Below are 17,159 nucleotides of genomic sequence, written 5' to 3'. Positions count from 1 at the left end.
ACTGCATTAAATAAGAGGCTAGTTGTATGATGTTGATGACATGCTTATTGCATCAAAGGATAAATCTCAGATTTGTAAGCTTAAGTCTATATTGAAATCTAAGTTTGAAATGAAAGATTTAGGGGCTACTAAAAGGATTCTTGGCATTGATATTCATAGAGATAGGCCTAGTGGTGTTTTGACCTTGTCTCAGGTTGGATATATTCATAAACTTGTTAACAAGTTTGGACATGATAATATTAGGACTGCTAATACTCCTCTTGGTGCTCATTTCAAGCTTAGAATGGATTCTATTGCTGCTGTAACTGATAGACCATATCAAGAATGTGTTGGTAGTCTCATGTATTCTATGGTTTGTTGTAGACCTGATATAGCATACTCTGTTGGTCTTGTTTGTAGATACATGAGTAGGCCATGTGATTCACATTGGGATGCAGTTATGTGGTTGTTGAGATATTTGAAAAATTCTGCATCTTATAAAATTTTTCATGATAACTCTTGTGTTGATAAGTTAGACATTGTTGGATATTGTGACTCAGATTTTGCCTCTGATTTGGATAAGAGAAGATCCATTATTGGATACTTGTTTACTCTTGGTGGGAATCTAGTGAGTTGGAAGTCCACACTCCAACATGTGGTGGCTCTTTCAACCACTGAGGCTGAGTACATTGCTTTGTCTGAGGCTATGAAGGAATGCATGTGGCTTAAGGGGCTTCTAGGGGAGCTTGGTTTTCATGACTTGCATTCTCTTGTTTATTGTGATTCCCAGAGTGCTTTGTGTCTTGCTAGGAATAGTGTGTTTCATGAAAGAACAAAATATGTTGATGTAAAGTTGCATTTTATTAGGGGCATTATTGCTAAGGGTTTAATTGATGTGTGTAAGATAGATACTTCCATTAACCCTGCAGATATTATGACTAAGGTTGTACATGTTAATAAGTTTAAATCTGCCTTAAACTCATTAAAATTGTTATCTCTATAATTTGCTTTACATTGTTTTATATTTTGTTTGATGGGTTGTGTTCTCTCAGGTTTATGCATCGGCAAAATAACAAAGTCAAGGTGGAGAATGTAATATGTAACAAGGGTAGCAGGGGCAGTATGGTCATTTTATATGTAATAGGATAGCATGTCTTATTACTTTGTTTTGAGGGCAATAGGGTAATTGCATTTCTTATTAGCGGATATGTATTTGGGGTTTTGAGGTTTTCATCTCATTCGCACGATATCATTCTCTCTCCTCTCGATTTGTTCTTTGGTTTTGCTCTCGGTCTCTGCTGGTTCTTCATTTGCTGTTGAGGGTTTCGGTTGGCTCTGGTGTGTGCTTGGTGATGGTGTTTTGCTCTTGATCAAGGCTGGAACAGAACCTTCTGTTGGTGCGTGGAAAGATTCCGGTGGCTGGTGTTCTTGGATTCATGCAGGAGAGATCTCAAGCTAGGGTTTGCATCTTGTATCAGGTGTAGTTATTCCATTATATTGGTAGCTTGATCTCTAGTCTTGTTTAGAGTTTATCACTGGCTTAGGGCTGTAATACCTTCTCTGTTATTTGAAGATTGCATATGCTTGGTGAGAGCATATCTCATCCTTGGATGTAGGTCTCTGACCGAACCAAGTAAACCCTGTGTTGTGTGTGTTTGATTACTTCTATCTCTTTCATTTGGTTGTGTATCCGCTGCATTAGGTTTGATTTCCTTAACAATATTAGCTAATTCTTAACCAATATGTGTCGATCGATCTTCAGCGACACGATCACGACCTCGAACAACGCAATCATTATCACGAACAGCACGATCATCACGAAAGCACGTCTAAAAGTTGGGGAGTGAGTTCTCACTCCAGTAACCAACCTTGTATTTGAATCAGTAGTACTCCCTTGTGGTCTGTTGAACCGATCATCACGCCTAGGGAGATTTTCAGTTCTCCTAGGCACTCGGTCGCCTTCACGGAAGTTTTGACCGACGTTTTGTTCGTCAATCAGTCTTCGGTCCCGGGTGCGCATTCGCATCACGATGTCGGGCTCGGCGCCACCTGTGGCGCCGAGGCTTACTCCCGGCCGTGTCTTTGGAGTGAATCTGGAGGGTTATTACCTCCGTGACCACCATCTACTTCGAGCGGTCGACTTCCCTGAGGAATATCTGGATTGTTTACTCCAGGAATTTGGACGCCAGCATCTCGTTGTGCAGCTGCTGCTGATCTAATCACCATAGTTTTCTGAAACGATTCCCACAGACGGCGCCAAATGATCCGTCCAAAATATGCTCAGCCCTTAGATCTTCTGAGAATGACCTGCAAAATAAAGCGTCAGATGTAGCCCCACCGCTGGGGTCGGGAGTCCACCTCCGAAAGCTAAGTCAGTTGATGAACTTAATCACAAACGGTTCTGCTAAAGCATAGAGCTAAGGAATGAATAATAAGAATACGATTCAGATAGTAAGCATCCGAGTGTTTTCGTCCGTCTCCCCTCCCTTGTGGGTAGGTTGATGTTTATATAGTGTACCTTCGAATCTTCTTTGTTGGATGTATTTGAGCCTTCTTCGGATAGTCGTTGGATCTTAACTGATAGATCCGTTGAGTGATAGACTTCTACTAGTTTGGACTAATAGAGGACTCCTAGGATAACCCGACTGTTATCTGATGGTTATCCGTATGATAGCGATGAGTGACAGCCGCCGAACTCTACTAGCCGTCATTAGGTTAATTAACCTTCTCCAAAAGTATCGGATTAGGGAGTGCTTATGGCTAATTTAGTTTTCTTCCTCAGCAAGCTACCTCGTGAACCCAGCTCGCTCCGAAGCGAGTCGATTCCCTTCGTCCCGACTGGAATCGAGGGTCGAACCAAGAATGAACCAAGTTCGATCATATTTTCTCCGTATCAATCAGAGAAGTCATAGAGCGTTTGGAAAGAGAATCCAAATTTTCAAGGTTACATTTTTCGTATTTCTTCCCTTTATATATTGTATCCCTTTTCCTCATGGCTTAGTTAAAATCTCATTTAAACTCAACCAAGTGAGGAAAAGAAGCTAGAGAATCCTATTTGGTCTCGATCAATAATAGGTAAGTTATTTAGTAATACTCAACTGCTCTACCGCCACCTCAGGCTTAGCTGCAAAGTATAATAGGTCTCATACCCGCTACAATTAACATTTTCAAACCTTAATAATTTTTTTATGCTGTGTCAACCGATTGAATCACTTCGTTTTATTCGCTTAGAAAACCGTTATCTTCCTTGTACAGCTTACTTGCTCGTGGGCCAAATTATGGGGGTTATCTTTTCTGTTCTGTTTTTCCTAACCGCAGTATATTCTAATTCTTGGGCACAATTTGTTAATGGAATGCTACTTATTAGTTTGAGAATGGAACATTTAATCTGCATTTCATTCCCATCCCTGTTGTCTCACACACACATAATAAAAAAATTAACTGGGCCATGTGAAATTTCAGCCGATCTAGAGGGTATATTATGATTATCTCTTTAACCATGCCAACCCCAAAATCATGGTAAAAATTTTATATAAATTCTGCAGCAGATGAACCAAGTAAACACAATGCAAATCAGTTCAAAGTACACTGCCATACTAAATATGATTCATGCTATTGAAATGCTCATATCCGGTATTCCTTGCATTTAAAGTGAACTTGAGTGAAACTACGACCTATACTTTAAAAATGTTTCAGTATTCTCTTTGTACTAAAAAAAAGTTCTATAGTGAATCTAAGCTTTGAAAAAAAATATAATAACAATAATTATGAGTTGATTTAATGGAGTATAAATCTAACCAAAAATAAAATGCATATAAATATAACCAAAAATAAAATGCTTAAATGAGCTCTAGAACAACAGCAGAAGCTCCTCCACCTCCATTGCAAACTCCGGCAACTCCATATTTTCCATTTTTCTGCCTCAGTACCTATGACATTATTACAGCTCAACTAAGAAAAAGCAATACTTTCTGCATCTTAAATATGACATTAAATTATGAGCATAAACGCATGGATTAGTTAAATGCACTCCATGCTGCTGAAAGGCCTTTAGTTAACTGTATCAACAGAAGTCTAGGATATAGGCAGATGACACTCCTTATGTTCAGGATTTCCTAATTTCTGAACAGGTTATGCAACACACAATTTTCTGAAGGGGGGAAGTGAGAAAAAACATGGATGCAAAAGGAATTTATAAGAAGAAAATATAATTTTATTTGCAAGGGATATAAGGGAGGTGAAAGTTTTTTAACTTTTTAAGTGATGTTTTGTAATCATTGCCTAAAGAACATATCTGTCATAAGGTCCATATCAATCCAAGTTAATTATTAAATAAAATAAAAATTACATTTGAAAAGTTCCATTGGCTAAATGTGTAAGAAATTTAGGTAGGTAAGTAAGGATTAGAAAGCCGTCATTTTGTTTTTAAAATCAATCTCACTTCTCTTAGCTTCACTTCTATTACTTGTAACCGGATGATGGAGCCTAAACGGATAAAAATAAGTCAGCTTATCATGCCAAATAAATAAAAGTAAACCATAAAAAAGTATATATACAAATATACCCCCAATAGTGTGACCAAGATACGGGCTCCACTGCAACCTAAAGGATGTCCTAAAGACACAGCTCCACCATGCACATTAACTTTCTCCTGCAAGTGGAACAAAAAAGAAAAACACAATTCATTAAGAAAAGCAGCTGGTGATAAACAACAGGACAAAGAAACAAAGCCGGTTCCACAAGCTAAGAAAAAAAATCCGCCAAGATCATAAAAACCAAAGTCTACAAAGAGAAGTTAAGGACTCACAGGGTTCAGACCTAGCAAGCTTTGGTTTGCAAGAGCTACGACCTGCAGAGTATAAAGGAGCAATTATGACTGCCAAAATAAAGACATTGATAAAGAAGATAAGAGAAAAGAAAGATCTTGCTCAAAAGAACATAATCTCACAGAAAAGGCTTCATTTATTTCATAATAATCGATTTTTGAAGTTTCCAACCCAGCATTTGAAATGGCTTTTGGAATTGCAAGGGCAGGAGCTGTTGTGAATAACTCGGGTGCCTGCACAACCAACCTCATCTCAATGTTGAATATCATGACACTCGGACAAAATAACTAGAATAGAAATGGAAGGAGCAAAATCTTTTCTCATTTTATTTCAGAATGAGTCATAGCATGTCATAACTCTACAATGCCTATACAATACCTGAGCTGCATCACTATAGCCACTGATTTTAGCAATTACATGTAGTCCAAGTTCAAGTGCCTTCTTTCCACTCACTAACACTAGTGCAGCAGCACCATCACTGTCAGATGAAGTTAAGAAACACGTTTGAGTTTTTTCACAGCAGAATTCAAAATGGTCATGTTAGTCTCAATTTTTGAATTACTCACTTCCTCAAAACATGTTTAGCAAGGATCATCAAAATTACCTACTGAGGAAAATGGGGAGGGAATATTTAACAAGCCACAAGATAGGAAAAAAAAACTAAAATATAAGTTGTAAAGCTGCAAAATGATAGAACTAAAATAACCATCACTTTGTGTTATCATTCCATGCAATGTTTGAGAATTTGGTCAAAACTACCAAAATTACTAGAATTATTTCGGTTTCAACCAAGCGAAAATGAAATGGCATGCCTATCTGCAGGAATACAATGTTTCAACCAAAGCCCGAGAATTTTGGTCAAAACTTTCAGTAGGTTTCTGTTTCATAATGACTGAAACGGTACAGAAATTTAGATCAAACTAGGATGGCATTCCCTGGTATGACAGAAACTGATAGAAAATACCCAACTTTTGAATTCGTTAACCCCAGGAGACTACTACAACATACCTACAGCAATGATTTGTGGAATTTGAGAGAGAATTGTTGAAGATTCAAACTTTGAGGCATGCACTCTTTTCCTTAAGTCAGTGAGGTGTAAAAATAGGATAATTATGTAATAGGTAGGCTTCAATTCTTTTATCTGCGAGATATTTTACGGGTGGTTTTAACTTCATTGTGTCGGTAATGCAGATCAAGCACTGGAATGAACTATTTTTGTTGAAATCAACTTAGGGTTGATAGATATGGGTGTTAGGCCTTTCTTCCATAGGTTTATGTCATCATGGGCCTATTCTAGGGCTCTAAAAAGTTGAGTCTAGGACAAGTAGGAAAATAACTTAATTAATAGGATTAATTGGCTTGATGAAGTAAATTCTGCCTCATAAGGCAGAGTAGTTTTTTCTCAAGTTTTATTCAGTTGTAAGTGTCCAACTCATAAGTCAAGTAAGAGTCCTCAGTCTAATAGGTTTTTAGGTTCTATTCCTTTTAGGAGTCTATTTCCTGTTTCTATCACAAGTTGTAGGCTGTTTAAACCTCCTCTATAACCCTTAGAAGGAAGAATAAAGACAACAACAACAACAACAACAATAAGCCTTGTCCCAACTAAATGGGGTCGGCTACATGGATTCTTGCCCTCCAATCAGTTCTGTTCGAGGCCATGCTAGATACAAGGCCTAAGCTATACATATCCTTTCTCACCACTTCTCCTAAGGTTATCTTAGGTCTACCCCGAGCTCTTCTAGTTCCTTCAATATGGATTATATCACTTCTCCATACAGGAGCATTTATAGGTCTCCGTTGAACGTGGTCGTGCCACCTCAAACGACTTTCTCTAAGCTTATCACTTATGGGAGCAACTCCCAGACCAACTCTAATATGATCGTTTCTTATCTTATCCATCCTAGTTTTGCCACTCATCCATCTTAGCATCCCCATTTCTGCTACATTGAGTTTATCTATATGATTCTTTTTAACAGCCCAACACTCTGCACCGTACATCATAGTTGGTCGAACAACGGTCCTATAAAATTTTCCTTTAAGCTTTAATGGAATACGCCGATCACATAAGACCCCGGACGCACCTCTCCACTTCATCCACCCTATTTTAATTCTATGGGAAACCTCATCTTCTAAATCACCTCTTTTACTTATGATTGAACCTAGGTACCTAAAACAATCACTTTGAGAAATCTCTTTATCATCAAATATCACCACCTCATCATCTGCCCGATCATGACTAAAGTTACAAACTAAATATTCTGTCTTCGATCTACTAAGTTTAAAGCCTTTTGATTCCAAAGCTAATCTCCATGATTCTAATTTGGTTTAATCTCACGGGTCTCATCAATCAACACAATTCATCCCAAAGCTACACCGGGGACCTCATCTTGAATGTCTTTGGTTAATTCATCCATTAATAGTGCAAATAGATATGGGCTTAAAGTTGACCCTTGATGTAGCCCAACTGTTATCGGGAATTCATTACTTTGTCCCCCCACTGTTCTAACACTAGTCACCGAACCATCATACATATCCTTAACTATATCTATATATTTACTTGCAACACTTCTTTTCTTTAGTACTTGCCAAATTAACGCTCTAGGGACTCTATCATAAGCTTTTTCTAGGTCAATAAAAACCATATGAAGATCTTTCCTACATTCTCTATACCTTTCCATAAGTCTCCTAATTAAGTAAATAGCCTCCGTTGTAGATCTTCCCAGCATAAACCCAAATTGGTTCTCCGTAATCGTAGTTAAGTGTCTCAAACGGGTTTCAATTATTCTCTCCCATAATTTCATCATATGGCTCATCAATTTAATGCCCCTATAGTTATTACAACTTTGAATATCTCCTTTATTTTTGTAAATTGGAACCACAACACTTCTCCTCCAATCATCTGGCATTTTCCCTGTGCTCATAATCTTATTAAACAACTTAGTCAACCAAACTAGTCCATGGGTTCCTAAGCTCTTCCACACTTCAATTGGGATTTCATCAGGACCTTGTGTCTTGCCGAGTTTCATCCTCCTTAAAGCTTCTTTTACTTCGGATATCGAAATTCTACGTATATAAGTTCGGACATTGATGCCTTGGTGAAAAGTGTAATCGTCCGAAACATAAGTGCTTGAAGAATGCTCATTTAGTAAACTAGAGAAATAGGTTTCCCATCTTTTCTTAATATCCTCCTCACAAACTAATACTTTACCATCTCCATTTTTAATACATCTAACATGGTCAAGATCTCTACTCTTCCTATCCCTCATCTTAGCTATCTTATAAATAGATTTTTCCCCTTCCTTTGTGCCCAACTTATTGTATAACTCTTCATACTTCCTTTCCCTTGCTTTTCCTGCAATTTTCTTAGCTTGATTTCTATCCAACCTATACCTTTGGAGATCCTCAACATCCTTAGTTCTTTGCCATGTCTTAAAACTAGCTTTTTTATTCCTAATGGCAGCTTGAACCTCACTATCCCACCACCACGTCTCTCTATAAGAATGGATCTTTCCTTTTGATTCACCTAGAACATCTTTAGCCACCTTCTTAATACACATAGCCATCTCATTCCACATTGCATTGGTATCCCCTTTAAAATCCCATTTTCCTTGTTTGACTACTTCATTAACGAAGGATTTAGAGTACTCTCCTTTCAGATTATTTGATATTTTCTCTCAAACCTTGAATGATTTTACGTGTGTTTGCCACTGCAACTACTGGTTTATGTCAACTTTCGTCAAAGAAGGTCCAAGAGTTGAGTACTCCCAAAGGTTCTAGATGAAGTCAAGCCAAGAAATTTGCTGTGGCTGAATTGATAGCCTTTAAGACCCCATTACCATTTGATCCAAAGCTCCACAAGGCTCCCCAATCCATTTTCTCAGGCAGCATACACCCATCCCTACATCCTATCACCTTTTCCCTTTCTTTTTTTTTTTCTTTCTCCCCCCCCTTGAATTTTTGGACTTTACAAGACACCCTAAATTCAAGCTCAGATCTACACCAAACAAATCATCCGAACTAGGGTTGCAATAGGAACAGACTGGAGCGGACTTATCCAATCCCAATCACAGCCCTATGTGTTATTAGCTAAGCCCATTCCTGCCTTGACCCTAATTTCAGGGCCTAGAATTCTTGTCCCTATCTTGAGCCCTTTGGGCTAAGCCAAGCCCATTCCCGCCCTAATTGTCCTTCACTTCTTTTACTTCGGACATCGAAATTCTACCGTATATAAGTTCGCACATTGGTGCCTTGGTGAAAGGTGTAATCGTCCGAATCATAAGTGCTTAAAGAATGCTCATTTAGTAAACTAGAGAAATAGGTTTCCCATCTTTTCTTAATGTCCTCCTCACAAACTAATACTTTACCATCTCCATTTTTAATACATCTAACATGGTCAAGATCTCTACTCTTCCTATCCCTTATCTTAGCTATCTTATAAATAGATTTTTCCCCTTCCTTCGTGCCCAACTTATTATATAACTCTTCATACTTCCTTTCCCTTGCTTTTCCCACAATTTTCTTAGCTTTATTTCTATCCAACCTATACCTTTGAAGATCCTCAACATCCTTAGTTTTTTGCCATGTCTAAAAACTAGCTTTTTTATTCCTAATGGCAACTTGAACCTCACTATCCCACCACCACGTCTCTTTATAAGAATGGAGCTTTCCTTTTGATTCACCTAGGACATCTTTAACCACCTTCTTAACACACATAGCCATCTCATTCCACATTGCATTGGTATCACCTTTAAAATCCCATTTTCCTTGTTTGACTACTTCATTAACGAAGGATTTCGAGCACTCTCCTTTCAAATTCCACCATCTTATTTTGGGATAATTCCACCATCTATATAATATATAATATATATACAATATAGACAAATTATAAGTAATACTTCATGATTTATCTTCTAATATTATTGTCTCCACAAAACAAATCAAAAGAACCGTCGCACCCCTACTAGTCCCTACAAAAAGAATACATTGACAGAAACCTATTCAATGATGTGAAGAATTTATTATACCCTTTTAATTAAAACCTAATTGTTTTTACCCAGAAGAAAGTAGAAATATAGATAGCATTTACCTTAAAACAAAGCTTAGTATGATTTTATTCTTCCCAATCTAATCTTTTCGAATGGTACCAACAGCTTTGGCTAATTCCAAATTGACAAATAAGATTCTTATACAAAAAACTATGAATTACATTCTAGCAATGATTATTTGCCAATCTTCTACAAGTTGTTTCATGTTCATTTGATTAATTCACTTATAAAGATATACAATAGACATTAAATACTTCACATCATTGGAGGCTGAGGCATCATCTTTTATTTACAGTTGATATGATTAGAAATATTTTTTAAATACATGTCATATAAAAAAAAGTTAATTTATAGATCATGTCATTCAAATTTTTCTTAAGAACCTACTTTTTTGAAATTTTACTTAGATGTTCCAAATTAGGACTGTTGATCTATAAAAGTTACGCTTAGGTGCAAGAATGACATGAATTGGTTTTTCAATTATTGTTTATAGTATAAGGCCGATACACATATTTACACTCGTAATAAGTTATAAGTTAAACTCGTATTGTGCTTTGATCATTAAAAAGTACCTACAATAGTTTAATTGGAATTTTGATCATAGAATGCCTTAGCTTAAGAGTAATGATTTATGACTTTAAAGTTAGCTTCTAGTTTAATTAGAATTTTTACTCTTCTTTTGTTTTGTTTTTTTTTTTTTTTTTGGCCAAAAGTTCATTTATGTTAAAGCAAAAAAGAGTTACAACAGCTGTACATTACCATCTGATGTGAAGAACCAAACCACTCAACCTGCAACGTCAGTTGCACCCAATATACCCAATCTCACTAGTTGCCACACTCATTTATGATGTAAGAAAACTAGGGAGAAAAATTAACTTCACTAGCAGCAATTACAGCAAACAACGGGAGATGGAGATCTAAAAGCGATATCTAGGAAAACCTAATTAAATTGGATTAGAATTTTAATTCTAAGTCAACAATTATTTACATAAATATTTTTACTAAAAATGTAGGATATATAACAAACGACTTTCGTTTGTGTTTATGGTAACATATTAAAAAAAATGGAATAAAAATCATTTACTTTTACTAAATGACAACAACAAAAGAAATAATATATATATATATATATAAAACGAAGTGGGATTATTGGATCAGAATGACTTAGGGTCAAAATCTGGCTTGGATCAAGGTTAATATTTGGATGGAATCCTTTGTAGTAAAGTCAAGGCCAAAATCAAGGTCTGAATCAGGGCCAAAATCAAGGTTAAGATCAAGGCTAAAAATCAAGGACGGGATGGGATAGGCTAGCTGAGACAAACAGTAATCCCAAGCTCGCTCTTCGACAAATTTTTTAAGCCTAGGCCCTGTTCGGGTGGGTCAAGGCCACCAGGGCAAACTTGCACCCCTAATCAAAACTTTCCATACTTGCACATCATCCTCTCAATCCTAGTGACTTTAGATCAAAACTTGACTCCATTTTGATCAACCAATTTCAAGATACAAGTATTTTCTAAAGTTTTCATACTCCCTAAAGTTCCAAAAAGAAGAAATTATGAATCTTCCAATTTAGCCATTCAAATACAACCAAACTTGGAGGATCATATCCCTATATCATTACCTACATCCCTTTCAAGTTTGAGCCCATTTTGACACCTAGAAGTCTCCCATCTACATCATTAAAGAAATATTTAGGTCTCATCCCATTTAAAGAATCAACCTTTTGCCTTGAAACCTAAGCTAATTGATTTGAAGCCTAACCTAGCCATCTCATTTAAGATCTCCAAGCTATCATACACTAAGCATCTCCATTAGTAGTCACATAAACCATCCAATTCTAGCCCAAATCACATACTTCTATGGTTCTATGGTTCTACCTTAACCCAACCTATTTTGTCCCATAAGTTGGTTCTCAACAAGATCTTGGAACAACTAGCTCTTAGTGATCTTGATCGTCTATCAAGCTAGGACTACATCAATCTGATTTTATTTTCTACTGCAAAATTTCTTTTGCAAATTTGTTTAACATTTTGATTTTCTTTAAAACAGGGGGAAAAAAGAGTTAATACAAGATTGGTCGTGGCTCAATTTTATAAATGTTAGAAATCGTAGATCGATCTTCAACCTCATAGAGTCTCTTCTTCTTGCTCAGAATTTACTGTTACTTATTTTTTCCTTGAAAATTAGAAAAATAAGGTAAAACTTCCCACAAAAAAAGTGTAAATGCTTCTTTGGCTAAGAAAATGAAAAATTACAAAAAGCATCAATTTCATTTTCTTTTAAACTCAAAATGGTGACTATTTTCCATACTTGAGTTTTGTATAATTAAGGTCTAATATTTTTAACTATAAAAATTAATTTTAATTAGGAAAAGTAAAGATGAGTAAAATAAAACTAGGAAATAGCGTTGTTGTCACAGGATTATTAATTGGCGCATTTTGTTCCAACAACATGAGAAGAGTTCATTATGGTTGTTTAGCGAGGAGACAGATAGTGTTAAGACAAGGGGTACCATTGGAAATGATAAAAAGTCAAAACTCAACTATTATGGTAACAAATAACTGGATGTAGATATGCAGAAGGGAAAGGTTTAATGAACACGAGCAAGGGATGAATTTTTTTATTTTGTTAGTGATGAGGTCTATACACTTGGTGATTTAAAGACATCAAGTAGATGTGATAAAAAAATGGTTTGGTAGGGCAGCAAAACAAGTAACACATACACAAGAAGGATAGAACCAGAGTGTTCAAGGCATTGAGGTGGTTCCTCTAGGCTAGTTGCAGAAAAGCCGACAGCACAGATTTTGAGAAGGGCAAGTGACCAAATTTGTCAACAACCATGTGAATGCTTTGCAACTGTTGAGACCAAGTATGGTGGTGATCTAGTGAGGCCTGGTGTTACTAGATTTACCACAAACTATGTTGCACTTAGATGCTTCCAATCCAAAGTGGTAGGTCTCAGGTGTATTTTAGCCAGTGAGGATGGGTTTAGGTGGCCCAGATCTAACATACCTGAAGGAGAATAGCTCAACAGACATTGCTAGTGGTGCTTTCAGGAGGGACTTGAACAGGGTGGTGGGTATATCGGAGCCAATTTTGGTCATTCTGATGGTGGACATTGAGTAGAAGCCCACCTTGGCCCACATATACATTGCCATTGAAAAGATGAAGGAGAAGGTACAATATGTTGCCCCTAGAGTTTCAAAATCTTACATCAAGATCATTGATGAGAGATGGGAGAAGCACCTGAGCCATCCTTTGCACAAAGCTGGTGAGTGTCACTTTATGTTTTATACCTAATGTTTTGTACTTTAGAATGTTGATTACAACTAAGTCACTAGCCAAGTTTATATTCCTTAATACCAACTTATTACCTCAACCCCAACCAATACAAATAGGGGTAAATGGATCAGATTCGGATCGGATAGTGGTAATACCATATCCACGTCCTATTATATTCGGAGGGATTCGAATAATATCCTATCGGATTTCGGACGGATTCAGTCAAATTCGGATGATAATCGGATAGTTATTTTCTGGAATAGATTCTTCTAAATGGGAATGAATACAGATTGGATACAAGTTTTTGTCTACCTGATAACATCTTTACCACTTTATTTGTGTGGGTTAGGTTTGAAATTTAAGAATTTAGCAACTTTGGTAACTATTTTAGTAGAACATCAATAAAAATATTCACATAACTCAAGTTAAAAACACATAAAAATAAGAAATACAAATCCAAATAAGTAATTTAATCGGATAATTTTATCGGATGGATAATAACTGGTTAGAAAGGGATATACCATATCCGAATCCTATTAGTAATTTAACGGATTTGGATACCCCTAAACAGATGCGGATGTGAATTCGGAAGCGGATTTCGGTATCCATTTACAGCCCTAAATACAAGTATAATCTTGGACTTGACCGAGATTTGATGGTTTCGATGCAGCAGATGGTAGCGAAGTTGGAGCCAAATCCACAAACCAGGGACTTACTAATGCAAAGGTGAGAACTTATTTTCTTAATTTTTATACATTGATTAGTACTTATCCTTGTACTAATTTGAAAGTTGAAACATGGGTGTACAGATCAATGGATTTCAAGGATGCAACTAGGAGTTTTAGCGAGGTTGCTACAACTGCAACTAGGAAGAAGGGAGACACAGGTAAGTATATCTAGTTCAACTAAGTATACAACCAACTACTATAGTATTTGGACTCCAAGATCCTAATGAACTCTTACATTTTGTTATGTAGCTGACTGGTTGGTGCTATATGGAACAAGTTCCCTAAATCTAAGGAAGACAGCCATTCAGGGGTTATCACAAACAAACTGTTGAAAACATGGACTGAGGTATTCTAATTAAAATAGGATTATGTTTCCTAATAAGTCTAGAGTTTTATTTCTATTTGTTTTATATTTCCTTTTCCTACTTAGCATAGGGCTTAACTAGGTTGCAACTAGAAATACTCTATCAGGGTCTTGTGAATAATATACTTTAGAGGAGCAATTCTTCACATTACAACATGGTATCAAGAGCCTAATTCCTATTAGGGAAGAAAGAGAGAAAACCTTTATCGGCTTTTCTTCAACCTCCGCTACCATTTCCTTGAAAGTTTTGCAGTTCTCAACTGAAGGAAACTGGATGCAAAAGAGTTCATCTTTCAATTCTCCATCAAAGAAATCAGTAGCGTGCCAAACACATGATTTATCGTTCCCGGCATGTTCTTGGACAGAAATCGAAGGAAGGACTAGATGATTAGCGCAGATCTTGAGCGGCTTAGACTGACGCATAACCAACCTAACTTTCCCTGCTTCTTTGTGCTTTAGAAGCTTCACGGTGCCAACACCTCTCTCTTTCCATTGATTCCCATCCTAATCAAATCAATACAGTTTTGCTTTTAAGTCAAGAAGGACATCTTCATCCTTCATCTTCTTCTCCAGTCGTAATAGCAACTTCTTCAAGTCTGACGATTGGAGCAACTTAAGCTCCTGTATCTTCGTCTTCACCTGTTGCGACTTCAGTTGATTCTTCCTCTACCTCTTCCTTACGTTCTGCATCTTCAACCCATCATCGTCAACAAGGTCACAGTTCAATTCTTTGCTTCAAGTTGCAGCAATAGGGCTGTCGTTATCTTCCTCCTATCTCTGTTCTCCTTTTACTCTATTCTTTTCCTTTTTTTTTTTCTTTTCTCCTTTATACATACCACTGAATTATTCCTTCGATTCACAGGGGCAGTTTTTTGCAAATTTTAATAGTTCTAGGGACTGTTTTGTAATTTTTTAAAAAGTTTAGGGACTTTTCTGCAATTTCCAACAATTTCAGGTACTTTTTTGTAATTTTAAACAAGTTCAGAGACTTTTCTGCAATTTCCAACAATTTCAAAGATTTTTTTGTAATTTCGGAAAAAATCAGGGGCTGTTTGTAAATTTGAATGATTTTTCCTTGCGATGATGGCTGATCCCATATCTCCTTTATCTGATACATCTGAAGGGTCTCCCATGTATTCCATTCATAGGGATCGTGAGTTTTCTCCACTTCAGATGACCACTATGAAACTTAATGGGACAAATTATCTTAGATGGTCTCATTCAGTTTCCCTCGCTATTGGTGCTCGTGGTCTTACTGGCCATCTTGATGGGACTTCTACAAAACCTTCCACACCTAGTCTGCAACTTTCCAAATGGTATACAGATGAATGCTTGGTTATGGGTTTTCTCATCAACTCTATTGAATCTAGCATAGCAGAGAGTTATCTCCTCCTTCCTGATGCGGCAACTATTTGGAAAGTTACTAAAGATACATACTCCAGAGTTGGCAATGATGCACAATGCTTTGAAATTAGACAGAAAATCAATTAGTTACAACAGAAGGACCTTACTCTTTCTCAGTACTATAACACTCTCCAGGGATATTACCAAACTTTAGATTTCTATGGGAAGTTTACACCGAAGAATGCTGAAGATGCTATTTCCTATCAACAATGGGAAGATAAACAGAGAGTTTATGATTTTTTGGCAGGATTGAATATAGAATTTGATCAAATTCGCACACAGATCTTTTCTAGAGAGCCTTTTCCTTCTTTAGCTCAAGCCTATGCTATGGAAGATACAGAGGACAATCAAAGGACAGCTATGGTACACACTCAGACATCTGATAGATCTGCATTAGTGGCTAGTTATGGCAATAATAAATCTAGTTCTGGTGTTTTTCGCCCTCTAGTAAAGTGTGAGTATTGTGGAAAAGAGCGTCATACAAAGGACAAGTGTTGGAAGTTGCATGGACATCCAACAAATTATCGTGGAGGAGGTAGGAATGGAATCAAGGGCAGCAATCAAGCATCTACAAATCAAGCCAGTTCTAACACCCTGAGTACTCCAACACCTCTTTCCTCAGATGAGCTCCAGCACCTTCGCTAGTTGATGTCCAGACTTGATTCATCATCTCCAGTACCGACTTCCAGTGCGAGTATAGCCTCTACCATTGTTCCATCTGTTGATCCACAATTCCCCACAGGTATTTTTATTGTCACAATGTCAATTTGACTAATCCCTCCTAGGTAATCGACTATAGGGCAACCGACCATATGACAGGCTCATCTACTTTGTTTCATATTTATTCATCTGTCCCATTTGCTCAAGATGTTCGAACGGCTGATGGGTCTCTCTCCCTTATATCTGGGAAATGATCTATTATCTGTTTGCCTTCTCTTACCTTATCTAATGTCTTGCATGTTCCTAAGTTTTCAGCTAATCTTTTTATTTATTAGTAGCCTTACTCGTGATATGAACTGCAAAATAACTTTCTTTCCTTCTCATTGTGTGTTTCAGGACTTGGAAACGGGACTTGCGATTGGCAATGGTAAACAGAAAGGAGGGGCTCTACTTAATGGATGAGTCCCCATCAGCTCTTTTTACGGCCTCTAGTTCCACCTCTCCTACACTTTTACCTTATTGCAGTGGCATAGTCGTCTTGGCCATGTTCCTTTACCTAATTTGTCCAAGTTATTTCCTTATCTAATTAAAAGGTGTACTTTGAATGATTTTTATTGTGAGGCATGTATTTTGGCCAAACAGACCAAGCATGTTAACCCTATTTCCGATAATCGTAGTAAAATCTCTTTTTCAGTCATCCACTCTGATGTGTGGGGTCCTTCTCGGAACGTGTCTATATCTGGTCATAGATGGTTTGTTACCTTTATTGACTATTGTACTAGGACCACATGGGTTTACTTACTTCACCAAAAAAGTGACGTTTTCTCATGCTTTCAAAATTTTCATAATATGATTAGGACTCAGTTTGGGG

At 37.0% G+C, this 17,159-nt stretch overlaps 1 protein-coding gene across 2 annotated transcripts in view; it reads right to left on the bottom strand.

The window, feature by feature from the left end:
- Nucleotides 1-3,161: 3,161 nt before the first annotated feature.
- LOC149015809 (acetyl-CoA acetyltransferase 2-like) overlaps nucleotides 3,162-17,159 on the bottom strand; it is a 56,182-nt gene continuing 42,184 nt past the window's right edge. The window contains exons 9-13 of one of the 2 annotated variants that reach the window (XM_089155760.1): nucleotides 5,184-5,283; nucleotides 4,928-5,038; nucleotides 4,787-4,828; nucleotides 4,544-4,630; nucleotides 3,162-3,908 (exon numbers count right to left, since the gene is read on the bottom strand). In XM_089155760.1, coding sequence (XP_089011886.1) covers nucleotides 3,819-3,908; nucleotides 4,544-4,630; nucleotides 4,787-4,828; nucleotides 4,928-5,038; nucleotides 5,184-5,283 — 430 coding nt within the window. In that variant the 3' untranslated portion in view covers nucleotides 3,162-3,818. The remainder of the gene's footprint in view (nucleotides 3,909-4,543; nucleotides 4,631-4,786; nucleotides 4,829-4,927; nucleotides 5,039-5,183; nucleotides 5,284-17,159) is intronic. The other variant, XM_089155759.1, reaches the window with a different exon arrangement.

The sequence above is a fragment of the Hakea prostrata genome, chromosome 5, assembly GCF_041222555.1.
Source record: "Hakea prostrata isolate BN-2017 chromosome 5, UWA_Hpros_2, whole genome shotgun sequence".
Lineage (NCBI taxonomy): Eukaryota > Viridiplantae > Streptophyta > Magnoliopsida > Proteales > Proteaceae > Hakea > Hakea prostrata.
This window is presented reverse-complemented; position numbering and strand designations above follow the sequence as displayed.